At 31.9% G+C, this 12,088-nt stretch overlaps 1 protein-coding gene across 1 annotated transcript; it reads left to right on the top strand.

Annotated features, from left to right (window-relative positions):
- The first annotated feature begins 4,423 nt into the window (after positions 1-4,423).
- Positions 4,424-11,004, top strand: LOC149563495 (disease resistance protein L6-like). The gene is made up of 4 exons (XM_089824019.1): positions 4,424-5,019; positions 7,909-9,815; positions 10,129-10,218; positions 10,679-11,004. The coding sequence occupies exons 1-4, from the start codon at positions 4,511-4,513 to the stop codon at positions 10,792-10,794; spliced, it is 2,622 nt and encodes an 873-aa protein (XP_089680145.1). The 5' UTR covers positions 4,424-4,510; the 3' UTR covers positions 10,795-11,004.
- The last annotated feature ends 1,084 nt before the right edge of the window (positions 11,005-12,088 follow it).

Here is a 12,088-nt window from a genome sequence, read left to right as displayed (position 1 = left end):
ATGCTATTGCTAAGAAAATCTATAATGCTATTAATGTTGTTGATGAGTAGTTCTATAATGTTGTTGCTAAGCAATTCTATAATGCTATTATTGAGCAATTCTATAATGTTTTTTTTTATCACCGATTCAAGTTTGGCCTTTCTTTTTAGATTCTTGTCATTTCTTCAAAACATATAGCCTAGATTTAATTCACTTTGATTTCAGTAGTAGATAATGTTGTGCTCATAATATTGAAAATCTCCAACTTGGCTATGAATTGGTGACTGTTTTGAATAGTCAAACTTTTTTAATTGTTGGGTGGCATAAATTTCATACACTAAGATTTGATTCTTAAAGTGTTAAAATAGTCAAAATTGACTTACTTTTTCAAGATTAATTTTTTCTCTAATGTATTATTTTTAATAGCCACCAAACTCAATAAATAGAATCGCAAGTTTTATATTGAGTTTCGATACAGAGTTATTAGTCCTATCTATTTAATTCTTCATACTCATAGTGATTTAAACTTGAGTTTTGATTTTGATACAAAGCTATTAGTTGTATCTGTGGATTAAGAATGATCATATATTTTCTTTGTTTTGTCTATAATATGTACTTCTATTGACAATTGAAACACTCAAATTTGGTCAATCTATTTTGTCAATTCTTATTAAAATTTATGTATTAAGCTTCTATAGTGTCTATATATATCTAATGCTTTAACAATATTATGATATAAGTATTCCAAATTTATCTATATTTTAGAGAAGATCCACTAAAACACATTTGCCCAATTATTGATGTCTATAATGTGAAGTGTACTTAAAATAGAAAACAAGAAACATATATGCTAATCAATTTATTTGGCCTATATATCTACATGTATGTGATGTTTTATCTCTTCTAATGTATACAATGTGTTTTATTTCATCAAAATGCATATCCTCAACTTGCATAGAAGCAATTTCTAATTTTGTTGGTGTGATGTTCCCATTCTTGTTGCAATTGTACTATACAAGTCAGTACCAATGCATTTTTAGATGGTTTGATATTAATCTCTTAGCAAGAAATGTTTGATATTAATGCTTTCAATCCAAACTTAATATGATTCTTAGTACCTTTATATAGCATAGTTGTTATGGGATATAGTAGGATTGAAGACCACATGAGTTTTTTGAATATTGAAATGCAAAGAGAAGTTCCCTTACGATGAATGAAAATTCACAAAGGATTTAGTTAAAATGATCATATAAAAGACTTAGTTGAGGTCATTATCATTTTATAAATTGGATTCTTCTATAATGAATGTATATAAAATAATATATCTTCCTAATTGAATGTTTCATTTTATTTGTATTTGTTCATATTTTATATAGGTTTGATGGATTTAATTTTGCTAATTTGTGAGTGTGGCACTATGTAGTACTAAAGACCTGACGCACAAAGGATAATCCAGAATGTAAATTCTATTGTTGTCCAAATGGAAGAGAGGTTATTACTAATTTTTGTTGTATGAACTTACATTTTTGTACCAACTAATTGTTTCAGACACTACTAATTTAGAATTCGTATTGCAGGGGGATAGTGGTTGTAATTTCTTTCATTGGGTCGATGAGGTCCCCCAACATTTGTTGTAGCTAAATATGTAGCACATGAAAGTACTGATTGCAAGTTGTGCAGGATCCGAGAGAGTGAAAACATGTTTCTTTGAGGCATGTTGGGAATTATAATTATTTCAATCGTACTAGTCTTTTGGGACCATATGCGTAAATGTAGTTAAAAGCCAAAGCACCTCTTGTACATTGTAATTTATTTTATGGTTTTGAATAGAAATTGTGGACATATTTAATAATGATTTGACTATTTTGTTGTTTGGAACTTGTTTCTAATCATATTGTGGTGACTAATTCCATTAAAATGATGAATAAATTATACTAGTTTCATTACTATTTCAATTGATTGTCTAATTAAAAAAAAACAATTTCATATTTTAACTTGTTTCTTCATGTTTCATTATTTTGGAGAGTTGAGTTTTGATTAAGAATTTGTTACATTGGAAAAAATGATTTTTTATTAAAAAGAATTTAATGGAAGATTTTATTTTTCATAAGGAATAAAAAGGTTTCACATTGAATTTAATGGAAGATTTTATCATTCATAAGGGACAACAAGGTTGTTGAAAATTTCTTATTAAAAGAGAATATTTCTATGATAGGTGAATCAGAGGTTTGGATCTGAATTGTAAAAATCATCTCACCCAAATTTAACCTTCATACTTGTCAATATGGAGGTCCTCTTAATTGTCAATTATACTTGTCAATATGGACATCCTCTTAATTGCAAATTTGTTTTATGTGAAAAAATGGTATTTTAAAAAATATTTTATTAATAGAAGAATTTGGCTAAGGATTTAATTGTTTTAATATAATTACTCACCACAACGTGTTAATGATATTATGATATTTAAACATTGGACTAATGATCTTTTAAAAAATTATTTAAAAAATTTATTTATTTACTTAATAATATTTATTATATTATAGGTTGTGCACAAATGAGAAGGCCATAAGGTTCTCATGTTGGAAAGCAATGTTTGAATCACCCAAAATGATGTATATGTGATCTTTGTGACTTAAATCTAAAAATTGAAAAACATAACAAAAAAAAAATCTGTAAAAGTAATCTAACTCATTCAAATGTATAATGTAAAAAATATTAAATAACAATAAAACATAATCTTATTGCAATTTCACTTTTGCACAAGCAAATATAAATTATACATTTTCTCTATCAAATTCTAGGTGAACCAAACAAGGAAATAGAAATACCTATTCCATTTTTGTATTCCCAGAATAACAAACATGGAATAGGTATTCCTATTCCGCTTGCCAAACAGGGCCTAAGGAGAATACGAGGATCCGGGTGTAACGGCACAGGGCCCCACATGTCGACTGCACAACTATGAGGTCAGCGTACGAATAAAAAGAATGGACTAAAAACAATGAAAAACCTGCGAGGAGGCGTGGACAAATGACAAAAACATCAAATGTCGTCTAGAGTAATGAAATGACGAAAAAGCGGTGGAAATCATCAGACGGCTGTATAGGCTTCAATCGTCATGCCTATCCTTTTCCCTCGTTGCAAGCCGTTGATAGACAAACTTAGTAAAGTCCGTTTCATATAAACATCTCCGGCATAAAAAAATTTAAAAAATATAACTAATGAATAATAAATAAAAAATTATTTTGATAGCAAAGCCGCGGAACTCCCCCTTTCGTGGAATCCAATAACATGTTTAATTTCAACTTTACTTGCCCCACAAACGAAAGTTCTTAACCATTTAAGTGGTTTCTGGGGAGGAAGATGCACATTATGTCAAATCTGAGCAGGAGAGCCAGGAAAATATATCGTTTTCAATCTACAAAACGCGTCAAAAGAAAAAATGCGTGTATCGTGGAAAGCGAATTGGCCGGAAAAAAAGTCAAGAAAATGAATATTTTTTCAATATCTGTGGCTTTCCTTACCCACTCTTCTAATTAAATATGTAAGATTGATGCGGTAGTATGTTTGGGTTTTTATAAAAATCTTAGGAGGAGGGCCAATTCCGGTTAGATCCCATAAAATCAACCAATAGGTCCACCAACCACCTACAGTTCATTCTTATCTTCATGATTAGTTTAGCCTATCACTTATGGACCTGTTATTTCTCTACAACTTGTATCATTGACTATGTTTTTGTCTCTAAAAAAATTCATGTTTGATTCGTTTTTTTTTTTTTTTTTTTTTTTGATCTTTAGTGCATTTTGACTGGAGATTAGTACATTTTGTCTGGAGATTAACCAACACCATCACGAATTATATATCACAATCGAAACAGCTAAAAGATAAACTATTTTGTTTGCCCTACCGTTGCCAGCAAACAATGGTTTGGTAGATGAATGCATAGATGCAAACAAAATAATTTATCATTAGACCAGTGCCCAATGCGGAAGAGTTAAAAAGTACGCACTCACTCAACTCTAAACTCTCAAGCTTGTGAAGCTTTAGAGATGTTTCTTCTTAAAGGTGGTCAAACAGCCCTGTCGGAGACGTGTTTGACAGTGACTTTCAGACTCAAGTTTTCTACCTAGCTCTCTTACCATTTGCTTGAGCCAGTTATTGAATTTGTAGCTGCTCTTTATATTACTTTTTTTCAATATCGAAACACAAACTGCCACCAAGTCAAGTTGACCAAAAAAATTAATATACATTTAAAATGTATTAGCTTTTATCAAACACTGATTTTAAAAAAGTATTGATAAATTTTAATCTTTGCAAATTGAAACTCGAACATTATCAAATTTAAAGGCTTCGAGCAAAATTACATAGTAATAATAATAAATAAATAATAATGAAGATCTTTTATACCAATACATCTAGAGAGCTGACCACTAGTACAGTATCATATTTTTTCATTTTGGGTTGTGTCCAATATCGCGCTTCTGTATCTGGCTTTCATTACATCCTTCTTCCTTTCAATTGGAACTCTGACATGGATGGATTCATGCCTTACCTTCCGGCCGCCACAAAAGTTTCTTTCCATGCTAAGAGATATCATGTGTTTTTGAGTTTTAGGGGAAAAGATGTGAGAAAGACTCTGGTTGATCATCTCTTCCAAGCTCTTTCCGCAGCTGGATTGAATGTGTTTCTTGACACCCACAAATTAAATAAGGGGGGAACCATTGCTTCAAGCCTGAAAAATGCAATTATGTGGAGCGCAATATGTATTCCTATATTTTCCAAAGGCTATGCAAGCTCAGCATGGTGTCTTAGGGAGGCTGCCTTTATGTTGGAATCTTCTCGGTTGATTATTCCTCTCTTTTATGAAATGGAACCGACCCATGTTAGATATCCTTTAGGAGATTCCAGCCCTTACAAAGAATCATTTGAAAAGTATTACAACCATCCAAATCGATATTCAAGAGAAGAGATTGATGGGTGGAAGCATGCCCTTGAGCAGATCTGCTCTTTTTCAGGGTGGTCACTTGATATGACTGCAAGGTAAGTAATTGATCTTTGTTTTGTTTTGATTTTTCAAATTTAATTATTAGCTTAAAATTGAATTTTTTTTTAAAGAAAAAGATGCAATGTATCAAAGTTCTTCCTTATAGTTAGAAAAATAGACATATGAATAATAATGGAAAATAAATAGTTGTCCTATTGAGTTGCGATTGCTCTAGGTAGTTTGTATGCAGCCATATTGTTGTAAGTCTGTTTTGCCAACAACAGTATAGTTATTTATTTAGTTTTGTACTTTGTAGTTTATTTCCATACAAAGTTTCAGTGCAATAGAAAGCCAGTAATCTTGCATATCTCCAATTTCTTGTGTTTGTGTTGTCTACACATTGCTTAGTTTGTCTCAATATTTGTTTTAGCCGTGATTCCTGTTTTGTGACTGGGTCATTATTTTGCCGAATGACTCGGTTTGTGTTGAGTCAGTTAACCCCCTTTTCTTGGAGGTTTTTTTGACACGTATCTTTCAAATCTTCTGCTCATATGGGTGAGCTCTCATTATAAATAGTAAAGAAATGAATGAAATTTTGATTGAAATCTCCTTATTTTGATGTTCATACGGTGGAGTTCCACAAGCAAATCTAATTTTTATTAGTACTCTTGATTTTCGCTTCTGTCCTGGCCATATTCGTCGAACAGTAGTCTTTTATATGATGGTTATATCTGAAGAGGTAGTGTAGAAGCTGAAGTTTTATTGCTGCAGCGAAGAACAGGGATCTCTCTATGATGTAGTTGGACAATTCTATATTGTTTTAATCTTTTATTGTAGTTAAGTAGTTGAAAATAAATGGGAACATACATAGATTTCAATGAACATGGGACTCTGGGAGTTTGAAATTATGTAATATTTGTGAGATTTGTTGAATGGAACTTGTAATTTTCAAGAAGGTGCACTTTTTTCTATCATTTATAATGGTAAAATTATAAAAATATCTTTCTTCAAGTGACAATCAAATATGGGAATAGCCATATACTTTTATTTATTAAACAGTTAAAAAATAAAATAATTAGATATTTATTTTGAAAAATGGAATATACAGATATTTTTAAGGAATTGTTTTGAAGTAGAGGCTATTAATTCTAAGTTGAGTTTTTTTGGTAGAAAATAAAAGTAGCAAGGAATCTAGAAAAACTTGCAGTCTATCTTATAAATTTGTAAAGCTGAAATACTTAGTATCTTGCAATTAAAAACTGTATTTCTTTTAATTGAGATAGAGGAGTATGTGCCTTTTTTCATTTTCATTTAGATATAGAAAACAAATTATTTATTACAATTTTTTAATGTATTATATTTGTGAATGTTGGATTGAGTAACTCTCATCTGAAGGAGAAGAGTTCTGAATTAACCTTCATATGATATATGTAAAACAAATTTAGATTTCAGAACATGTATTTTTAAATATAGATTATGTAAGAATGATGTGTTGATAAACCTTCATGTTATGTAAAAGATCACAGACTTTGAATAGTTTAAGAGAATCTCCTTCATCGCTCTATTTTTAGTAATTATGAAAGTTACACTTAACAATAGCTCTATAATTTGCAATCAAATATTGATATAACTTTAAATGAAATATGAATAACTTTTTAATTTAATTTTTAAAAATCTCACCTCTCTTTCTGTTCCGTTTTATTTCTTTCACTTTTCATTTTGTGTAAATATTTGGAAAACATGAAGCAATAATGATTGGAATAATGGAGTTAAAAAACAGATTAGACAGGATAATCTTTTAAATTAAATAGGGAAGACAGCTGTGTAAAATTTTAGGCATAGATCTTGCTAGGAATTGAAATCATAATTGCAGAATTAAAATAGAGAACTTTCAGAACATATCATCATACTCGATGAATGAAAAATAACTTATTACAAGAAGCACAATCATATGTTGAAACCACAAATTAAGATGAAGAACATGCAGTTTATATGGGAGAATTAACAATTAGAAGAAGACTTGGGAGAAGACTGCGGTGAACGCTCAAAGTGGACGAGCGATGGAAAATCATGCACTGCCAACAACAGTCAGTTGGAGTAGTTATTGGCAAACTACTCCGTAACTAACGGATTAGAACAAAATGTTAGAATTAATAAATATTAACAAGCTGAAGCAGTTGGAAAAGAGAAATATTTACCATAGGTTTTCCTTCATACGCATGAGATAAGAGGTCAGAAATAGGCTGGGTCTGATGGACACCCGCTTCATTAAAAATAGAATAGGTGCTGCTGAGATTAGGAATATGAAATTTTTAATTGAATTTATATTTTAAAATCAATTTTTAAAATAAAAGAATCTAATTGTCTCATAAATTTTAAAAATTAAGAGATTAATTCATTTTGGTGGGGAGCTGAAGAACTTTTTGACAAATGGCAAAATCCTTCCCTAAACTAGTCCTCCCAATTTTGACGAGAAGGCTAAAAATAGGGGCTCCTATTTTATAGGAAAAGATTCTAAATAAATCTTAAGCCCTCTTAAAATATTATCATGGAGTCACCCACTCCACAAAAATAGAGCCTAAGCCCCTCCCATAGGACCTGTCCCTTATTCATATCCATCCATCCCACAAGACTAAAACAAAATCAGAAAACATTTATAATCTCCCTTCTTTAAAATAATTCAATTGCTAAACAAAAACTAGCATATGTTTCAAAGCAATATGTACCTTAATAATTCGTATAAACAAGTTTCCCTAAATACATAGATTGCCCATGGTTATTTGGTTCCGTTTCTATATTATGAAGATCATATTTTGTTTGCGTGATTAGGATGGGCACAAATTAGATATACTTCGCAATTGCAGTTGCATTGTCATTTGAAATGATAGAAAATAGATTCCATGATTTCATCGTTTTACAGCTGTCACTTACTTCGCCATATACAGATTCGAAGCTCAGCTAGTGAAGAAAGTGGTGAACGACATAATAAAGACACTTGACAGGGTACCGTTACAAGTTGCTAAACATCCGATGGGATTTGAAACTGTGCAAAAGGCTCTTATTCAGAAATTGCATCTCATTTCATCCCAAACAGTAGTTAGAGTGGGAATATTGGGTATAGGCGGTATCGGGAAGACCACAGCTGCGAAGGCCGTGTATAATAAAACTTATGGTGAGTTCGATGCTGCTTCCTTCCTGTTTAATGTCCGCGACGCTTGTCTTCCAAAATTGCAGGGGCAAATTCTCAAAGACTTGGTTAACTATGAAGAAGATCTGCAGAGTGTGGAAAAGGGCAAATCTTTGTTGACAGATCGTTTGCAAGGAATCCGCGCCCTTGTCGTCTTGGACGATGTTGATAATGGCGTGCAATTGGACGCCTTGGCTGGGGATTGGCTGGCCCCTGGAAGCCGTTTAATCATTACTTCAAGAGATCGACACATTCTCAATGCCGCTCATATCTCATCCGATTGCATTCAAGAGATGCGCGGATTGGAGGAAAGCGTAGGGCTCCAGTTGTTTTGTTGGCACGCCTTCCTCAGACCATCCCCCATTCCCCGTTTTAAACAACTCTCGAAAAGAATAGTGGAGGCTTGCAAGGGACACCCTCTTTCTCTCGAGATCATTGGAGCTTTCTTGTACGATAAGCAGGATGACACTCACATTGATTGCTGGAATGAAACCCTTCAAAACGTTGCAGGCAATAGAGACATTTTTGAAACACTCAGGATCAGTTATAGTGGTCTTAGTAGTGAGGAAAAAGAAATGTTTCTGGACATTGCTTGCTATTTTATTGGAGAATGCACAACTTCTCCCATTGTTTTCTGGAAATCCATGTACAAGAATGTGCGCATTGCTATCAATAATCTGTCAAATAAGTTGTTGATAAAGATAGACGAGAATGGTGTATTTGAAATGCATGACCTCGTGCGAGATATGGTCCGAATCATTGCTGAGGAAGATCAAACCCGGCAACGGGAGACTGTCCACTTCCAGTCAAGCAGCTCATTCAACAATGCAAGTAGCACTATCAATATCTCTCGCCTTCGTCTCCATCAAGGTGATTCACGGTGCCTTAAAATGTTGTGTACACCTAGTCTTCGCTATCTTCATTTGGAGCAAGTGCTCATAGAAGATATCTTAGACATTCTTCCTCTAACTTTGAGATGGCTAAAGGTGGATTCTTGTTCCTTTGCAAGCATGGGGTGTAGCCCGAAGACATTGGAGGAGTTACTAATAGCAATAAAGGAGAAATCATCTGTTTTAAGCATGAGATCGCAATTGAGGATCATCGACTGGACTGACTGCAGGTCCCTGCGAAACCTCCCAGACAGTGTTAGTCATTTGTCACTTTTGCAGTCCTTGAATTTGTCCAGATGTCAGAATTTGAATTGTCTTCCTAACATCATTTCCGACCTCTCACAACTGCAATACATGAATTTGAGTTACTGTGAAAAATTGCGTTGCCTTCCTGACACCATTGGGAACCTCTCTCGCCTTGAGTACTTGAACTTAACCTGTTGTAAGATCTTAGTTGAACTTCCTGACAGTATTGGCAATCTTTTACAGCTGAAACATTTAAGTCTAAGCTGGTGCGAAAAATTGCAGAGCCTTCCGGAAAGCATTAGCAACTTGTCAAATCTGGATCAGTTGGACGTTATGAGTTGTTATTCCGCGTGGAAGTCAATTCCATATGCCATTTTGACCAAGCCAACACTATGCCTCTTGGGATTGCCTCCTCAGGCGGAGAACTGGCGGAAGAATTTAATTATAACCCAAGGATGTCAAACGGACTCCAGCTCTTTTATTAGACAAGCCATGGCAGGTTTTAAATCAATCTTAGCCGGTGAATGTGGTAAGTAAATTCTATATATTTATTTCGATATTGAATAATAGCAGTCAGCTCATTACAGCTTGTCTTATGGTTTGTTGGAATGAAATTTGTGCTTTCCCTTATTTGCATATAAGCATGTGTAAATGTGTAATGTACTGTGTGTCACACAAAAAATAGATCAAAACGGTATACCTCAGCCTCCTGATCATATCTAAAATGCATAATATTCTTGGTCATTTTTTTGTATGCAATCTAAAATAAATTTTAAACTTCAAAGTTCTTTAAAAATATACTTATTATCACAAGCTGAAGGGGATGTTTTCCTTCGATCCAGAAAAATTAGTGTCCAAGCTAACAAAAGTCAGATGGTCGCGGGGTAAATGTCCAAAATTCAGATTCAAATTGTCCGGCAAACCCAGTAAAGGTAAAAAGCATATCAATCGCCTTGCACGTAAGTTGAGACTCGTCTTATTTTTTCTTCACGATTTTGTTCGATTGAAATCGCTTGGGTGCAATCTCATTTTTTAAAATTCAATTGAGAATATATTAGAAGATTACTTAGAAAAAAAATTTCCCATATATATTAAAAAGGTTGGAAGCAATTGTATAATGGTAATGCTTTAAAATAAGGTTATCCTCACATGTACATATTGTTTCAGCTTTATATTTATAGTATTATATCTATACTAATATGAATATGAGAGCTTATATTTAATTTAAATTTTTATGTTAATTTTTATATAGTCTTAAAAATCATATAGGAAGACTTGATTTTTAGACTAAAATTGTTAAAAAGTCAAATTTGGCTTATTTTTGCTAAATTCTTCTATGAATATTAAATATTAAAATATAATATGATTTTATTTTTGTTAATCTAAATTCAGAAAAGTTAGATTCTTGCGACGAAACCAAGCCCATTGATGCATGGAGTGTCCCAATATTCTCAACAGAGAAATCTGGTTTTTCCATACAGACAAGGAGTGCTCCTATTTTATCATGATATAAAGAGCAAACCCATGAATATGAACAACAAAAATGGGATGAGTAAGCCACGTTTGTTGAAATGAATCAAGACTAGAATTCAAACTGGCAAGTAAACAAACTAAAGGTAACAATGAGAATTATATTTGTAATCTCAAATGCAAATTGACCCTCTATTTGTTATGTTTTGCCAAAAATTATATTGGAATTTATTTTGTGAGTTGTCAAATTTTGTAATAAATACCTTTCTTGAGTGCCTCTTTAAATTCTTTATTCAAGAACCTTTTTTTGGTTCTTTTTGGTGTTCTATAACTTAGAACTTGTTTCAATGCAGGAATTAGCAATCTAGCATTTTTCTAATACTAGAATTTGTTAGATGTTGGATTTATTAATCTAGAGTTTGATTTTGGGAATATAATTAGATCTATTTGGTTCACTTGAAATTTGATGGGAAAATGTTTTCCTTGTTTAATTGTACAAAATCAAAATTAGAATAAGATTAATTTTATAATTTATTTTGAAATCTCATTGAGATTGAATCTTCCAGAAATTGCATGAAAATCAAAGTTTTGCCTAGTATGCTAACTAATTAACAAATTCCCAGGTGCTTCTTTCAATTTTTTATTAAGAATGTACTTTAATATTAAGGCATGGTTTTGGAAAACACTAGTTTGGAATTGTTTTTTACCTTTAATATCTTCTGACAGCAGGAATTAGCAAATGCATCATTTGTGTAATACTAGAATTTATTAGATGTTGGATTTGTTAATCTAGAGTTTGATTTTGGGAAAATGATTGAATCCATTTAATTTAATTGAAATTTGATGGAAGATATTTTCTAGTGTTTGGTTGTACAAAACTAAAATTAGAATAAGATTAATTTTATAATATATTTTGAAGTGTTTATTTGTTTTAATTTTTAATTTTTTATTATATTTATTAATTTATTAATATATTTATTTTATTATTATATTTTTTAATAGAACATAAAGTATTTCTTCAAGTGTCCTCTAAGTATATTTACCCAATTTTTTTACTACAAATTATCAATACTCATTTTTTGCATTATGCAACCGATTGATAATTTGACAAAACAAAATTCCTATCAGCTTATTGTTGCAAACAGAAAAATCTACAACTATCGGTTTTTATGAACATTCTAAGAAAGGAGTTGGATGGAAGAGTTCCAAGATTCTAAATTTGCACCATAGTGAGGAAGAAGAGATGTTTTTGGTTGAATCTCAAGATCCCAAATTTGATTATTCACAAATGCTTCCATTATTAAAATAGTTTTATCCCATGCTCCATCTAAG

This window comes from Cupressus sempervirens, chromosome 4 (assembly GCF_028749045.1).
Source record: "Cupressus sempervirens isolate cs-2001-9-10 chromosome 4, ASM2874904v1, whole genome shotgun sequence".
NCBI classification, from domain to species: Eukaryota; Viridiplantae; Streptophyta; class Pinopsida; order Cupressales; family Cupressaceae; genus Cupressus; species Cupressus sempervirens.
This window is presented reverse-complemented; position numbering and strand designations above follow the sequence as displayed.

Bases quoted from the DNA above. Each gene is read 5' to 3' on its own strand.
- LOC149563495 (XM_089824019.1), top strand. From the start codon at position 4,511: ATGGATGGATTCATGCCTTACCTTCCGGCCGCCACAAAAGTTTCTTTC. The intron at 5,020-7,908 runs GTAAGTAATTGA...CGCCATATACAG, and splicing joins TCACTTGATATGACTGCAAG to ATTCGAAGCTCAGCTAGTGA. The intron at 9,816-10,128 runs GTAAGTAAATTC...CCTTCGATCCAG, and splicing joins AATCTTAGCCGGTGAATGTG to AAAAATTAGTGTCCAAGCTA.